Source organism: Quercus lobata, chromosome 9 (assembly GCF_001633185.2).
Source record: "Quercus lobata isolate SW786 chromosome 9, ValleyOak3.0 Primary Assembly, whole genome shotgun sequence".
NCBI classification, from domain to species: domain Eukaryota; kingdom Viridiplantae; phylum Streptophyta; class Magnoliopsida; order Fagales; family Fagaceae; genus Quercus; species Quercus lobata.
The window spans coordinates 12,467,949-12,485,234 of NC_044912.1; the positions used below are offsets into that span (position 1 = coordinate 12,467,949).

The 17,286-nt window shown below is 35.8% G+C and overlaps 2 protein-coding genes and 1 pseudogene across 4 annotated transcripts; 1 reads left to right on the forward strand and 2 right to left on the reverse strand.

Moving 5' to 3' along the window:
* Positions 1-868: 868 nt before the first annotated feature.
* LOC115960507 (pentatricopeptide repeat-containing protein At4g21190) lies at positions 869-4,563 on the reverse strand. Of its 2 annotated transcripts, XM_031079438.1 has the most exons (7): positions 4,398-4,563; positions 3,950-4,034; positions 3,617-3,715; positions 3,280-3,423; positions 2,973-3,185; positions 2,077-2,275; positions 869-1,923 (listed from the first exon to the last, which is right to left on the reverse strand). In XM_031079438.1, exons 2-7 carry the CDS (start codon positions 4,031-4,033, stop codon positions 1,403-1,405), a joined length of 1,260 nt encoding a protein of 419 aa, XP_030935298.1. In that variant the 5' UTR covers position 4,034; positions 4,398-4,563; the 3' UTR covers positions 869-1,402. The 2 variants fall into 2 exon arrangements, with proteins under 2 accessions (XP_030935298.1, XP_030935297.1); XM_031079437.1 differs by having other exon boundaries at positions 869-2,275.
* Positions 4,564-4,855: 292 nt separating this feature from the next.
* Positions 4,856-11,236, forward strand: LOC115959577 (uncharacterized protein At3g49140-like). The gene is made up of 11 exons (XM_031078020.1): positions 4,856-4,992; positions 5,113-5,206; positions 5,376-5,601; positions 6,670-6,772; positions 6,872-6,942; positions 7,689-7,847; positions 7,965-8,090; positions 8,341-8,682; positions 9,498-9,650; positions 10,000-10,095; positions 10,906-11,236. The coding sequence occupies exons 1-11, from the start codon at positions 4,917-4,919 to the stop codon at positions 10,999-11,001; spliced, it is 1,542 nt and encodes a 513-aa protein (XP_030933880.1). The 5' UTR covers positions 4,856-4,916; the 3' UTR covers positions 11,002-11,236.
* A 493-nt stretch (positions 11,237-11,729) lies between these two features.
* On the reverse strand, positions 11,730-13,056 carry LOC115959578 (annotated as a pseudogene). Its single transcript, XR_004084924.1, has one exon. The product of XR_004084924.1 is annotated as a protein SAR DEFICIENT 4-like (transcript).
* Positions 13,057-17,286: the final 4,230 nt, after the last annotated feature.

Consider the following 17,286-nt stretch of genomic DNA (forward strand, 5'->3'; position numbering starts at 1 on the left):
AATATGTTTTCTAAGTCTTGTAAATTATTGCCATGTAACCCTTGTATCTTATAAATTATGATTATTTGTATTTTTTAAGTTTTACGGTCAGTGTGTAATCTCAATTGTGGCATAAGCTTTACCAGTGTCAAAACATTCATCTGTTAGAACACTTGGGCAACTCTTATTTTTGGAGCAACCATGAGCCGTACATAACAATTTTGTGAAGACCGAGCACAAATGCAGCTTCCAATCCAATAGCCAACTCGTGGAACACATTAGAACTTGCTTGAATTATATAACTCTCACAAATGCAACTCAACTGATATCAGCATAATTTCAATGACGAACTGAAATAGTGCATAAAGTGTGCGGTCTTAGAATTGATGACTCCCTCGGATATGATCTCTTGCTAGTAATTTTAAACAACTTTATTTGTGGTGGAATGTCAAAGAACCTAATATAAAAGTTCCGCTTAATTGGTATTCAGTGGGCATATGGGAGGAGAAATTGGAAGAATGACAACCAATAATTATTTCTCCATGCAAGTTTTAAACTTAGATCAGCTCTTTGGCCTTCAGTTGTACATGTGGAAATTTAGTGCCATATGCAGGCAAGTATAGTGCCCGTGCTGTGAGGTCTTTATTCTTTGGCCTGTATTTTGCACTTCGATTGTATTTTTGGGATAGAATCTTTCAGTTGCCACTAGAGCTTGTTGACTTATTGGTGAATGATGATCCTGAAACCTGTTTACTTTGTAGAACAGCTTCTCTGGTTCTGTATTTTTAGTTTGTATAATATTTTTGAAGTTCTAGCTTTCAGATGCTGAGATAACCAGTTCACGAGTAGAAAGTATGTCACAGTATGTTCAGGTATTTACAGATCAAAATGTCTTAGGAAGAATTTTTCAATAATCATGTCCATGCAATCTCAATAAGCCATTCTTTCTTGAAGTTGTTTCAGACATAAATGATGAATTTACACTCACATATAGGGGGAAAAAAGCAAAGACAGTGAGGGAAAAAATTTCCAAGCTTCTATGAGTACTTCCTACCACATCTTTCAAAAAATTCCCAGAATAAAGCAACAAAAATTGTTTTGCAGTGGCCATAACAGTGTTATCTCCTCCAGATACACTCCAAGATTGGTCACCCAACAGGACGGAGAAAACAAAGACAACATAACATGCCTTTGGCTTCATCATTGCAACTATCCAGGAAGGCCAGGCAGCATAAATTCAATGTGTGCCAACACTATATCTTGGATTACACTCCAAGTGACATCACAACTTTCAGCTTTTCTAGCAGCCTTTTGTTCAGAAGAATAAAACAGAAACACCAGAAAGCTCTTAGCAACCTTAAGTCCCTAACAACTTGTAAGAAATGAGCATATCAACGAATATGAATGTCACACCTCTGGCTGGTCAAGAAGAAATGTTGGCTTCAATTTCGAGTTCTTCAGAATTTGTTTCAGATTCCTCATAAAATTCATTTGGAGTCTGGTCAATATGCCTAATTAGATCCTTGCTAGGATCATTAGCTTCAATATCGAGTTCATCTGAACTTGTGTCAGCTTCCTCATGCATATCATTGGAAGTCTGGTAAGTCTCCTCATGCTTACCTGCATCTTTATTAGAACCATCAATTGGAGTCTGGTCAGTATGCCTAATTACATCCTTGCGAAGATCATTAGCTTCAATATCGAGTTCATCTGAACTTGTCTCAGCTTCCTCATGCATATCATTGGAAGTCTGGTAAGTCTCTTCATGCTTACCCGCATCTTTATTAGAACCATCAATTGGAGTCTGGTCAGTATGCCTAATTACATCCTTGCTAGGATCATTAGCTTCAATATCGAGTTCATCTGAACTCGTCTCAGCTTCCTCATGCATATCATTGGAAGTCTGGTAAGTCTCCTCATGCTTACCTGCATCTTTATTAGAACCATCAATTGGAGTCTTGTCAGTATGCCTAATTACATCCTTGCTAGGATCATTAGCTTCAATATCGAGTTCATCTGAACTTGTGTCAGCTTCCTCATGCATATCATTGGAAGTCTGGTAAGTCTCCTCATGCTTACCTGCATCTTTATTAGAACCATCAATTGCTCGAAGATCCTTAGCTCGAATTTTAACACGTTTTCCTTTGATGTATCGATATTCCCATTTTGGTGGGGGATATTTCTTCTTCAGTTTCTTGTATTTGTCCATCATACCCAGCTCCTTGAAGACATTCCCAACCATTGTAACAATTGGAACAGTTGGTCGGATACCAAGCTCTTCCATGTCAGCAAATATCTACAGTAGAAAATATGCATATTAGAATTCCTGATATTTAGAGTATCCAATTACAAACTACTCTTGTGCTATAAACAAGAATTTCATAATCAAAATAACAAAAGGGAAAATGATGTTTGGTGCTGTTAAAACACTATATTGATCAGGTACATATTAAAAAAAAAACACTATATTGGTCAGTAATAGGAAATAAAACAAGAAGACTGAAATTGGCATAACAAATACAGAGATGCAGTTAATTAGACTCAAAAAAAGATGAAAAGGTAGCTTGCTGAATCAGCGATCATAGGATAATGTAATAGTTTTGACAAATTACTGATCAAATACAGTGAAGATACATACCTATTATCAAATAGTTTAGATGTTCCAATGGTAAAACTTCTTGATGGATATGTATATAGACTTTTGAACTATGAAATCTAGCACTTGTACATAGAAAGAAAATTGTACACAAGTTTGGAGTTCATTTTCTAAGATTCATTTGACTATCAAGTTAACTAAACATAAGGTGTTAACCTGAGAAAAAATTGGAAGATAGATCTTATGGGATTGACACTGATGACAATATGATCTTTTAATAGTGAATCCATACTCACACTGTAAGCATGTCTATAATATGAAGGTTGTAACACATACCATATGATTGGAGCACATGATATAAAACAATGGATATTAAAAAGAGATGGCATAGCATTACCTCAAACATCTTCTCATGAATGCCCCTTTTATGGTAAATAGAAATCATTTTATCAAAGAAAACACGAGGTGTGCTGTCTAAGTTCTCTGTAAATATTTTTGTCCAAAGCTCTTCAACCTCATCAAGTCTCTCATCCTCTGCTAAGGCATTTAGTAATGTGAAATAGCTTCCCATTGTTCTTCCTTGTCCTTTGCTCAACATCCACTTCGTCACCTACAACCCATATTTAATTGGCTTGATATGATAATTGGAAACCATTAATTAGAAGAAAAAAGAAAAAGTCTGCCAAATTTTTTTTTAAAAAAACCTGAATTATTCTCTTCCATTCTCTTTGATCCTCAAGAGTCTTCAATGCCTTCTTCACCGTAATTAAAGGGAACTCTAAATCCCATGCAATGAAGGAATCAAGAGCCCCATAAACTTCCTCTTTGACATTCGACAATTTATTAATCTACAGAGAAACATAGACCTATAACGACCATCTCAAGAGAGCGAAATGATACAATAAAGATATTTGTCCACAAAGTGTCCTTAAAATGCCGAAACAATTAGCACTGCCAAATGGGCAAGTCAACATTTTTCTATAGAACAAACTCACATATGCTGTATAAACCAAATTAGGAAAAATAAAACGCAATGCCTACACATTCAACGAGCTTTGCAGACTTGGAAATAGTTCCAATTCTCTGTCTTTTTTTCCAAACTCGAGGATATCTTGGTCTTGGACCTTTTGCAGCACATACCTGAAAATTTTCTTTCCCAACATTTTTGTATGTTAAAAATAATATTATCTAAGTTTGATTGCCAAGAAATAACAGATAGCATAAAAAAACAAAAAACAAAAAATTCCCATGTAAAATAGAGACTCAATTTGTATCACTAAAAGACTGCTATAGTTGGAAACATGTCATGATAATATACAGCTTATTTTCACATATAAACATAACATGGCTGCAATTCTAATCGAAGAAACTTACCACGACACTGCTCGAAGTCCTGCCTATTTTAATGGATTCCAGTCTTTTTATTATGAATGGCGGAGAGTATGTCAATGTAAGCATCCTGATAAACCATAAAAGATAGGTTGTAAAATCCACAAGTTCAAGATGGACAAGCATAGTAGGAACTTCCCCAAAAGTATTTTCTTGCTTTTCAAAGGTAAACTAAACCAAACAAAAACTTCGCTTTGAAAAGCAAGAAAATTTAAGCACAGATATATTCAAAAGCAATAAGATTGAAACCCAACAGTTTCGCTTGAATGCGAATCTCTCAACTCAAGAAAAGACCAATATTGTCAGCTCCAGATAACAAATTTTTTTCGTAAAGCTTCGAAATTTAATCCATTTTCATATTTAATTTTTCTCCACAAAATATTTGAAAATTTTACACAAAGAGCCACAGAGAGAGAGAGAGAGAGAGAGTTACCGGGTCGAAGTGGAGAAGAGCGAGATGGTGGTTGAGAACTCGGAGAGCGGTGTGCGTTGCTGGAAGATATTCTCTTTGCCTCTGTAAAAAATTTTCTCTCACTTTCTTCACATCCAAACACAGAGAAATAATATCTTTCTTTTTTTTTTTTTGTCCCACTGATAAAAAGCGGTGCGTTTTGATGAATAGAGAATAACAATAAGTCATAACGGTATAATTCTCCGAGAGGCACAAAAAATAAGACAAGCACCACGCTACCACGGTGTACTCTAAGTAAAAGTACATGTTTTTTCGTCCTTTCGTTAAATTTACAAGGACAGTCAAGTAATTAAGCAAATTTAAACTGTACACTAACCACTCATATATTAACAAGTGTCCATTTGTAAAAGTTTTCATCTACTCTCGTCTCAGAAAATCATTACCACATGCCTCATCCTCACAAAACAAGTTCCTTGAGACTCAGAAGAAGCAAATGCTTGTGGATCTCACACTTCGACAGAAAGAGAGAAAAGAGAAACGATGATGATGATCGAATCAGCCATGGCCGTACGATTCCCCGCCGGCGCAAATGTCTGCTCCTCCACCGCCTTACCCTGTAACTCTCTCTCTTTCTCTCACTTTTTCTTGCATTTTCTCGGTTGCCAAACGGAGGATAGCGTATTGGTATTTGTATATATATATATATTTTTTGAACAATTTTTTTCTTTAATTGTAGATTGTCGTTCAATGTGGAGCTCGGAGGATGTGAACGGAGTCCACGTCACCTCTTACCGGCTTTCTCACCCTGGCGGCGGTTTCGATTCTCCGTGGTAGTTAAGCTAAACTTGAATTTATAGAGCTTTTAGTATCTTTGAAGTTATTTTGAAACAATTTAGAATATAAGGAAGGAAATGAATGCATTTTCAAGTTTTCAACTAAGCTATTAGGAGTTGTAGATGTTAGAATGAAGCAGTAATGTGTGTTAGGATTGATATACAGGAATAGAAATCGACGATTAAGAGGTGGTTACATGACGAGAAGAAATGCTCTTGTAAAGAACAATAGAATTCGAGCAACTGCAGAGCATTTGGGCTCGACTCGGGACCCTAAAAAGCAGAATGGGGGGTCACAGTACCATCCGTATGAAGACATTGCTGAGTTGACACCGGAGAATCGTGGAGACGCTAGGCTTACAGCTGCAGAAAGTAGTAGGACAATTATTGAGGTATTACATCGCGATTACTTTGTTGATCAGTTGAAACAAGTTTCAAAAATGACTTGTAGTGCAAATATATGTTGTTTTAACTATGTAGCCAATGAGCTCTGGCTCAATTAGTACTTCCTCTTGTCACAAGAATAAGTAGACAGTGAGGTCGTGGATTCAAAACCCATTAGGTGTGCGTTTGGCTTTAAATTAAAAAGCCAACTTATTTTATTATTTAGCTTATTTTTTTGCTCTATTCATGGGCTCCTGCACTTTTTAATACTATTTATGGGTCCTATTGTACTATTTCAACTAATTTTTACTTTTATCTGTAGCACTTTTAACAAAAAATTTTCAGACCCTAGGCGTGCGTTTGGATTGGGATTATAAATGAAAATTATTTCACTATTCAGCTTATTTTTGCTACTATTTATGGGTCTCACTGCATTTTTGGTACTATTTATGGGTCTCCCTGTACTATTTCAACTAATTTTTACTTTTATCTACCGTACTTTCAGCAATAATTTTTCAGTTTCAGCAAAATAAGCGGTATCCAAATATATTTGTATGACCATATAAGTTAGAGCTCTATAGCGAGCATTTATGTTAACGATGGTTGTGAAATTATTTTGAGCAGAAAGGTTTGCGAGTCTCATATCTGAAGGAGTGGGGGGTAGCTGATATAAATTTTTAGAAATAGAAATCCTGTCCTGATTCACCATGGATGTCAATCATCAATGATGTTTGGAATATCCATATAGAAAATCACGTAAGAGAAGGAAAGTGATGATATTTGCCAAAGTTCAGCTCTTTTGTACTAGATTATCGTCCAGCTTTAAGCAATGTCCATCTTGAGGTGAGTTGTAATAGCAACTATTACCTTCCTCTTTTCCTAGAGAAGGTTAGGTAAAAGAAGCAAAGAATTGGTAATAACTATCCATGACCAAACATCTGAAGTAAGACTTTCATAGTATTTCTTGTGGTTGCATCCTGGTGTTCTGACAATTCTGGAATTTGAATTGCCGTTCTTTCTAATTTCCAGCCAGTTTTGCATAACTATTAATATTGCCCATAGTGTGTCACATTCAGGTAAACAGCAAAGCGACACTTACATTTTCCAGTATGATCAATGGCGAAGTTCATGAGAATATCATCTTGCCTGAGTTGCCTTACGTTACTGATGAACATGGAAGTAAGCCAAGAATTTGATGTTTGCCATTGACATAATTACACATTATAATTGGGCTTGACATCCTCATCTTAAAACTGCCAATGTGCTCTGGTGTTGCAGATATCTACTTTCAAGTGAACAATGATGACAACAGTGCTTTCCAATCCCTAACTTCAGATAACAACTTTGTGGTATGGAATGTGTCCTGGAAAACATGCACATATATTTGCATGAATATATGATTTGATACAAGTATGAAAATGGTTTTCCTATTATAGATGTAACAAAACTTACTATTGCAGACGCATGGTTTTCTTAATTTTTCCTTAGTTGCTCTCTTTCTCTCTCTCTCTCTCTCTATTTCTGTGTGTGCATGCGTTTGCATGTTTGAGTGCATGTGCATGTGTGTTGTGCATGCATTGACGTGTTTTGCTCACTCATTTGACAACACTGTTGACAATCTGTTGTGCTCCTGTGCGCAATTAAGAATAGATGTAACTTGTCCATTGTGTGCAATAAAGACTTAAAACCCAATAACTTGGGTTGGATATTTCTTAATATTCTTATCATAATTGTGCCATCTAAATTATTTTACTAGTTGAAATATAGATGATCATGTTTTTGTACATTCCTTTGACCATATACTGTTGACATCAATCGCCTCCTTTGAGGAGTTAATTCATTGGTCTTTGTTGCATATGGCCAAACATTTTGATGATACTCACAAATCTTGTCCACCATCTTAGGTTTACTCAACAATAGTCTCTTCTTCTTTTTTCTTTTTTCTTTTTATTTTTATTTTTAAAAAACTTCTTTTATCTATAAGTATTGCTGCTGCACTTCACATTCCTCACCATATGATAAGAAACAATAGCTCAATTGAACATTTCTTGTTTAGAGCTTGTTCCGGGCTTATGTGTTTTAACATAAAATGCAGCAAGTCATTATAGGCTTGGATACTATGGAAATGCTCAGTGACATGGAGTTATCAGATCCATTAGAAATTGATTTTGGAATTGAGGAAATTGAAGATGAGGATAGTGATACTGAAGATGAGGATGATGAGGATACCGTTGAAGATGAAGATTATGATACGGTCTGATTATATTCTTTTTTGCTTTGACATAATTGTTCACATTATGTTTAGCTTCTCAATTGTGAGAATTTTAGCTCTCAAAAAATACTCCATCATATATTAGATCATTCTTTGCAGGACTGGGTTTCTGTTCATGATGATGAAGACGACCAGTATGATTCTGATGAGACACTCGCAGACTGGGCAAAGTTGGAGACTATGCGTTCTTCTCATCCAATGCATTTTGCCAGTAAGCTGACTGAGGTAACATTTCATTGTAAATTTTTTATTTGTGATGGGTTAATGTGCAAGCGCTCTAGAAGGATACAATTGAATTGAGTTCCTCCCCCGCCCCACCCACCCCCACCCCCCCCCAAATCACAGCTGATCAATATGCAGAATTGCTACACTGGGTTTTAAATACCCACTTTTAGTGTATATGAATCATAATGTTGCCATTTTAACATGGCCCATGGACATAGCTGGTCTTGTAAACTTATTTTTAATTGGTTAGGTTGCTTCAGATGATCCTATAGACTGGATGGAGGAGCCTTCAGCTAGTCTTGCTATCCAAGGCCTTCTAAGACCTGCCTTTATTGAAGAACAATCTGTCATTCAAAAACATCTATCTGACCATCAGTCCAGTAATGCTGACATAAATCAGGCTGGGAAAATTGTAGAAGACAAACCAGAAGATCTTGGTATGATTAATGGTTACAGAACTGAATCTGGATCATCTGAAGATGGTTCAAACCAGGCTGAGGAACCTGAGAAGGATGAAATCCCTGTAAATGGGACTACATTTTACAGGTTGGAGATGATTAGAATTCAGCTGTTCTCCTCACATGGACATCCGGTATGTTTAATGGGTTTTTAGGTGTGTTTTGACATTGTGTGGTTGCTGGTAAATTTCTTTATAGATTGAAACATGTCAATGATGTCATCCTTGACATGCATTGGAAAACACAATTTGTTTGATCTTGGTTACTTGTTTAAATGCTTAGCAACAAATATAATTGGTGGTAGATTATCATATTAAGCTTATTTAAGTAATTACAGAGGGACTGAGCAACAAATACAATGTGGGTGGAATTATCATATTAAGCTTGTTTAAGTAATCACAGAGGCAATTTGTTTAAGCAAGTCCCCTCCATGCTACACACAATCTGATCAGGAGAAGTCCTAGATTCATGCACTGTATAGTCCGTATTGTCACTATTACCACTACTATTGCTAAGACCATTTTAATTAAAAGAATTTCAACAGAATACCTTAATTGAATAACAACATTCTCCTCTGCAGTGCCTTAAATACAGAATGTTTTGGTTTGTGGCCGCTCATACCCTAAAAACTAAAAAAGAAAAAGAAAAATAGTTTATTGATTGGGAGACATCTTTTCATGTGAACAAGTTGGCTTAAATTATCAATGTCTTCATGGTTTACTTATAAAAATACTAACAAGTGAGCATATGGAGATTAAAATAAAATTATTTAAGCACATATAAAGGACCTAAATAGGTATGCATTTTATTTGTCAACTGTGAAATAGTAATTTCTGTAACATGAATGCATCATGACATGACAATTCATATGTTTTATGCACCTCTCTGTGCTTGTTAAAAATTCAAATTTTATTTTCAATAAAATTATTCTTTTGTTACTCCTCCACAGACTGTTGTTGAGGTAGAAGACTTCGTGAAAGCTCAACCTGATGCTATTGCACACTCAGCAGCCAAAATTATATCTCGTCTAAAAGCTGGTGGAGAAAAGACCATACAGGCCCTCAAATCTCTTTGTTGGAGATGTAAGGGTATTCAAGTGGAGGTAACTTATAAAAAAATTTGTAATTTGAGTTCCTGGGACATTTATATGTGGCCAAATGATCTGTGCAAGTACATGATGTGCAACTGGTCCCATTTTTAAGCACTTTAAAACACAATGGTATCCAAAATGTTGATTAGGTATGATAGGGAAAGGCCAATTGAATAGTTGGTTCACATTATTGAATCTGTTCATGATCATATGAGTGAGAGAAACAATACTACCATGTGTGAAAAATCCTTTCTCCAGCCGCCTTTGACGCATATTTCATGTATGCTGCGATCTTATGTGTATGTGTTGAGGTTTTTTAGACGCTGCTGTAGATAATTACTCCTCATTGCAATCGTTACAGGAGGCAGCACTTATTGGTGTAGATTCCCTTGGGTTTGACTTAAAGGTTTGTTCAGGAACACAAGTACAAACATTGCGGTTTGCATTTCATACACGGGTATGGCAGTTATCCTTCAGCTAGAAGTTAAATCTTATATATATGTGTGAATAAGTGTGTGTGTGTGTGTTTGTGAATGTACATATCTGCATATGTGCATTTTTTATTCATGCTGATCCTTTTCACCTCCAACCACCACCTTATCCTTGTCATTGAGGGCTTTTTGATGTCTGGTTCACTGAATCACAGTTTGAGTTCTTGAAATTTACTTTTATATATATATATATATATATATATAATAAAATAAAAAAATTCTTGAAATTTCAGCCAGAATATAGTGCACTACCTTGTTCAATTGATCCTAAAGATATTTCAGAAGTATTCAATCAAGATTGCATTATAGTGTTCTTCTAAAGTAGTCAACACTCCTTGAAATAATTGGTATCTTCTCCTTTTTTTTGGAAGAGGAGGTAAAATGTTCAATCACTTAGTAGTGCGCTAGTTGTATTTAGCTATTAGTAAGTTAAAGGTATTCTTTCTTGTATTTTGTGAGTTAACTAGTTTAGGTGGACTGCAACAATAACCAGTCAAAATTCACACCGTTAGGATTGCTGTCTCATGTCTAACAACAATCCATGTCATATTCTTGCACTGTTGCCTCTGTCTATACATGGTCATATCTTTTTGGTTTAGTTGCGAATTCCTCCTATATATATATATATATATATATATATTTCTATCTTTCTTTCTTTCTTTTTTCCTTTTTTTTTTTTTTTTTTGGGAACTATCTTTGATGTACAAACATATCCTAGTTAGAAATTAATCTTCTATTGCCAATAAGCCTTTGCTTTAACCAACTTATCTTTGCAGGCCCCTTCAGAGTACAGTGCTGAGAGACAGCTTAATGATCTACTATTCCCTAGGATCCACCACAAGCCACAAATGATGAAACAAACACCAAAATGAGTGCTAATATTGATAAATAGCATATTCCAGTTTAATTCTGGATGGTTTTTGTACTCTCTTGGTCAAGATTTGAATGGAAAAGGTCAAGGGTGACAGAAAAAGAAAAAATCCATAGACAGTCACCAGCTTATGTAATTGTTATTTGCAACTAATGTTACAGAAATTCAAATTTTTTATCAAGCATCTCTACTATTACTCATCCATACTTGCTCTATTACTCGGGCTATTTAGTTTCTATGGGAGCATCATTGCTTGCTTTCTCATGAGCTTTTCTAATTTCTATCATGTGTACTGTTTATTTTATCATCATGCCCATCACATCAGTATTTTTCTTTAACCAATTTGTCTCGCTAGAAAAAATTAGCCAAACATTATCCCAAGTTCAGAAATGTTGAATTTTGAAACTTATGGTTTTGGGATAATCAGTAATTTATCAAAAACTTCTTTGTTTGAAACTCTCTTTTCACTATTAATATAGTCAAGCAATAATGAAGAGAGTTTGCAGATTGTAATATTGATGAGCAACTTGTTTGAGTTGAACTTACAGCAGTGTGATAGAACCATCTTAGGAATCAAGTGATAGAATAATATGAACTTAATAAATTCTGTCTTTTCCTATAAGAACAGAATGAATGATCACCAAAGCATAAGTTCAACCGAAATTTGCTGATGTCTCTCTAAAAAGGTGCAAAATCGTGTATTAACTGTACTGTAGTTTAGCATATCTTTGTCTAAGACTAAGAGGTTTAGTCTACATGACTAAGTAGGGCGTGGATTAATATCACAAAGACTTGTGCAAATGGTATAACATAGGCATAGAAATTAGACAGAATAGAAATGTTAAAATTATTAAAAAAACAAAATGTGCGAGAAAGACATATAGAAATGTTACAATTAACAAAATCAAAATGTGCGAGAAAGAAAACAAATTGACAAGTTACTGCTTTCCAATATAAGTTTCATAAACCAATTGTGCTGCAAGAATGTCAACAATTGCAGAGCCAACAGACTTAAATACTGTTATCTCTTCTGAACTTCTTCTGCCAACCTTTTCTCCTTTAATCAACTCTACCAAATTTCCTCCAATATCTCCCTTTTCGATTACCCTTCTCTCAAAAGCACCCACCAATTCTCCAGCTTCCACCAATGCAGCCTCATTATCCACAAACACTCTTCCTCTCCTTATTGCTTCGTCGTCACACTCCATCATCGAGTGCTTGAAGGATCCAACCAAATCCAAATGCGCCCCTGCCTTCAACCTCTCGCCCTTAACAACTGGTGTTTCCAAATTCGTTGCACAGCTCACAATATCTCCCAATCCAACAATTTCCTCCAAACACTCATTACTCTCAAAACACACCCCATCAAACCCAGCATTTTCACTCATTTCCTCGGCCAATTTTCTTGTTCTATTGTTCTGTTCCAAATGATCACCCTTCGCAAACTGGGTCTAGCCGAAAGATGTGCTTTGATCAAATGGGGTGCCATAGCACCAGCACCAATCATCACAAGCGTTTCACTGTCATTTCTAGCCAAAATCTTAGAGGCTAAGCCAGAGACACACGAGGTTCTATAAAGGGTCAACACAGTGCCATCCATGGAAGCCAAAGTTTGCCCAGTTACAGAGCTGAAGAGCACGTAACTTGCGTGCACTCCTGGCAAGTTCAGCGCGGAGTTTTGAGGGAAATAGGTGACGAGCTTGACACCTACGTAGGGGAGAGAAGGGGATGAGGACCAAGAAGGCATGAGAAGGAGAGAGGAGGATTGTGAAACGGAGTAGCTTTGGCGAATTGGGGTTTGGAGGGTGGACGAGGCTGCAGGGAGAGATGATTGCAAGTGATCTATTAGAGTTGGGTGAGAGAGGATGGCGTGCAAAGACTCAGTGGAGATGAAGATGGGAATGGTGTTCGTGTTATTGGGATTTGTATCGTTTTTGTTGGGATTTTCATTGTTGAGTGGATTGGGTACGGAAGCCATTGATGAGAGCTGGGAAGGTTTTGGTTTGGGTGAGAGAGGAGGAACTTAACGAGGGAGACGAAGACTAGGCTGTCCGTATTGTCATGAGAGTTATATATACATACATACATATTTATATAGGCCAAAATGGCCAAATACCATCTATTTTTGAAATTTTTAACAACAGAATACTATTTCGGAAATTATTGGGGATCTAGCACTTTTTCTAGTACTCGAGCTTGGTGAGCTTGAGTACCATATTTTTTAATCCACCGTGGCACGATGACATGGAAAGCTGGAAATAAAATATTCTGCTTGGTACTCGAGTACCTGAAGCTCGAGTACTGGTTGAACAATACTCGAGTCCTACATACTCGAGTACCATCTGTTCATTTATTGCACACCCCTTACTGACAGGTGTAGTGCATGTACTACACCAGGTTGTGTAGTACTACATCAGGTGTAAGAGAAGCCCATGCGAACTGACATTATGTTGCAGGTATAAAAAACAAACAAACAACAAGACAAACAAACGACCTTTCAATCTAATCAATTCTTTTTTTCAAACAATTATGTTTTATTTTTATTTGCCTCTTCATTTTGTTTTTTTTTTTTTGTTTTAAGAAAAGGTATTACAAGAGAGAATATGGGATCCACGAATGTAAAATATTTATTTTGTGATAAGATTTTTTTAAAATTAAATTTAGGGCGAAGATGAAAAAAAAATGGTAGAATAGAAAATAATGAGAAAAATAAAAAAGTGAAAAAATAGAAAATGTTTTAGTTTTCTTTGTGTGTATTTAGTTGATGGTAGAAAAATAGAGAGATTAAAAACTCTTTTTTTGGTAAACTATAATATTTATCAAAACACACAAAAATAATAATATTTGTGTTTTAAATCGGATTTATAATAGTGACTTATTAGACATCAATAAAAAAAAGTTAAAAAAAAAGTATTAAACTTTTTTTAATCACCACGAATACCTTTGAAAAGTCCACGTATTTCTCAAAGTTTAATATCAATCCATATCAATTTTATTTGTGTTTTGGTGCATATGTAATTTCCGCTTTCAGCTTTCAGGTTTCTTGTGATTGCGTAGTGTTTTGGTACATATGGTTGTGCAATAAATGTTTTGCATGTATAATATCAGGTTTTGCTACACAAGTGGGTGTGCAATAAATGAACTACACCTGTCAGTGAGTGGTAAATGCAAAACCTGATGCAAAACCAGGTGTAACTTGATGTAGTACTACACAACCTGGTGTAGTACATGCACTACACCTGTCAGTAAGGGGTGTGCAATAAATGAACAGATGGTACTCGAGTATGTAGGACTCGAGTACTGTTCAACCAGTACTCGAGCTTCAGGTGCTCGAGTACCAAGCAGAATATTTTATTTCCAGCTTTCCATGTCATCGTGCCACGGTGGATTAAAAAATATGGTACTCGAGCTCACCAAGCTCGAGTACTAGAAAAAGTAGTAAATCCCCAATAATTTCTGAAACAGTGTTCTGTTGCTAAAAATTTCAAAAATAGATGGTATTTGGCCATTTTGGCCTATATATATATATATATATATATATAAATAAATAAAAAACCCTCGTAGTCTTTTACCGAGGAGGGGATAAAAATATGAATTATATTTTAGACTTAGGTGGGGTTTGGATTCGGCTTCTGCATTTACAAGTCTGCGTTTTTTTTTTTTTTTTTTTTACACGTTTCAGGGAGTAATGCGGCTACTGTTCATGCATTGTTCATGAACGGTAGCGGCAAAGGTTGACTTTTCCAAGGTGAACAGTGCACCCGTGCACTGTTCACGGACCCACAAATTCCACTTTTCAGCAACTTTTTCATTAAAAATGGGTCTCATGGCACTATTCACACATTTAAAAATTATTTTGTTACAGTGTTTTCAGTTTTAGTTTTCAGTATTAGCAAAAATAAGCTCAATCCAAACAAACCCTTAGACTTTATATTTTAGAATTGGTTTGTTCTCAAAAAATAAAAATAAAGACTTTAGAATTGGTTTAAAATTAAACTTGTATTTTTAGAAGTTTCAAATTAAACCCATATCTTTAAATACAATTCAATTCAAATAATAAATTCATTACAGATGAAGTTGTTAATGGGATAATGAAGTCATGGACTCATGGTAAATGGGAATATGGTTTGAATTAAACATTTCTAAAACTTAGCAACCAAAAAAATAAAAATAAAAAGAATTAAACATTTCTAAGAGTATTAGAAGGCTTTAGGACCACATAAGAGATTCCAACAAGTTTAATTCTTAGAAGGCTTTAGGTTGAGTGGCCAAATTTATTTATGTTGGGGGTTAGGAATATCCAACAATGGGAGGTCTCAAAGGTGGTGTTGCAGCTTCTGAAGGAGAGGACCATGAATCCTAGACTACTTCCCTTATAACTCTCCTCTGATCAAAGTGATTCAGTGAACGTGACCTTTCTTAGCAAAAGCTGAGCAAGATTTCGTTCTTCTTGGGATCTGTTTTTCCTTACCACTTTCGTGACACTCTCCCCAATTTTTCCCAACCCCCTTCCCATCGATCTTTCTTTATAGACTTCCCTTAGTGAGATCGTTATAATGAGATGGTGGTTTCACTTTCTCATGTTGATGAGTCCCTCTATACTATATTCCTATCTAGATAGGACCCACTATTCGTGACTAAAATGACTCTCTTAGAACTTGCACCAAGCACTAATAATTGCTCGGCTAGTAGATTTTCTCAAGGCATTATTCCTTGACCTCAGTATATTAGAAGCTATTTGGTTAGGGCCAGGAGCTCGAACCAGGCCCATCTAGAGAGTGGGCTAGGTGCTTGGTTAGTAAGCAGCGCAAGATGGGCCCATTTAGGATACATGTCATAAGTACAGTGCAAGCCAAATAGCCGTGGACCGTACAACATCTATTGATTAATTATCAAATTATATCCCAAAATTTAAAAACAAGATCTTGTTTAAACCTATATCCTTAAGCTTACCCAAGAAGAAGAAAGATTGTAGTAAAAGCTAAAACACATGTATTTCCCAAGGGGAAAAAATAAATAAATAAACAATGTATTTCATATGGAACCTAATATAAGAATGGGGCCACTTAGTCATTTTAGGACTTGAGCATGGTCCTTTGATTAGCTGAGTGCGATCTAACTTTGCTGGAAAATCGTAATTATCAACTGCATAACTAACCTTCTAACTTGTGGCATCAAATCAAAGACTCCATTCAACTTGAGCTTGTCTTCTTATGTATTAAAGTATAAGAATGTTAGTTAAGCAAATGTTAAAAGATACCATTTTGTTCTCATAGCCAGTTGTAAAAATTTTTATTTAAAAAAATATCTTCCAAATATACATATATACAATCATTTCGCAAGAACCAATATAATTTCCAAATATTGATAATGTATGCGGATTACATTTTTGCTTTTCCCCATAACAATCAGATTCCAAGCGAAATGATCTACAAACTGATTCTTCCATGCAAGATCACCAGATAGTAGAATACCAACGTGGCTTGCAGTTTAAATGGTAATGCAGCACTTGTTCTAGTTGAGTTTCCAGAAGTCGCTAAAATCTTTTGTTCAAGAGAGAATGCATCTGCATTGGTATACAATATGGCCAGAATGTTTATCAACCAACTGCCCTAACCTGCACAGTTGAAATGGTTCAATTCGGCCTGGGATGCAGTACTTACTACAGCTACCCACCATTCCTCATCTTCATCGTTATATATATAATTTAGTTATCCGAGCAGTAGAACAAACATCAGAGCATTAGTTTTCAACAAACCAGTACAAAAGGACAGCACTTTCAGCATTCACCATTAAAGCATGAAATGAAAGCAATGCATAGTATATACTTTCTCAATGGAGAGTTGCACATCTTTTGCTTTTTTTGGTCTTTGTCCAGCTGATCCTGAAGATGGAATGCCAGGAGATGTAGAGACCTCTTGGGTTGAGCTCCCATGCTTCAATTTGTTCTTTCTTCTTTTTCTTTCTCTAAAAGCAAATTCTGAAACAGAAGTACCAACAAATTTCTCACAATCATGAGAATGAGTCACCCAAGGAAATAATTGTCATAAAATCGCAGAAACTGAAATCCTTGAGGGCTCATTTGGACTGAGAGGGAGTGAAGGGGAGTAGAGTAAAGTTGGCCGAAAATATGCTAATTTCTGGCCAACTCTACTTTGCTTCCCTCCACTCCCACTTCCTTTCTCTCAATCCGAACGGACCATAAGGATATTGAATTTTAGACAAAATTGTGAAGTTTGAACAGCAGCACGCGTTAAGACAACATAGCCGTGAAAATTCCAAAAGG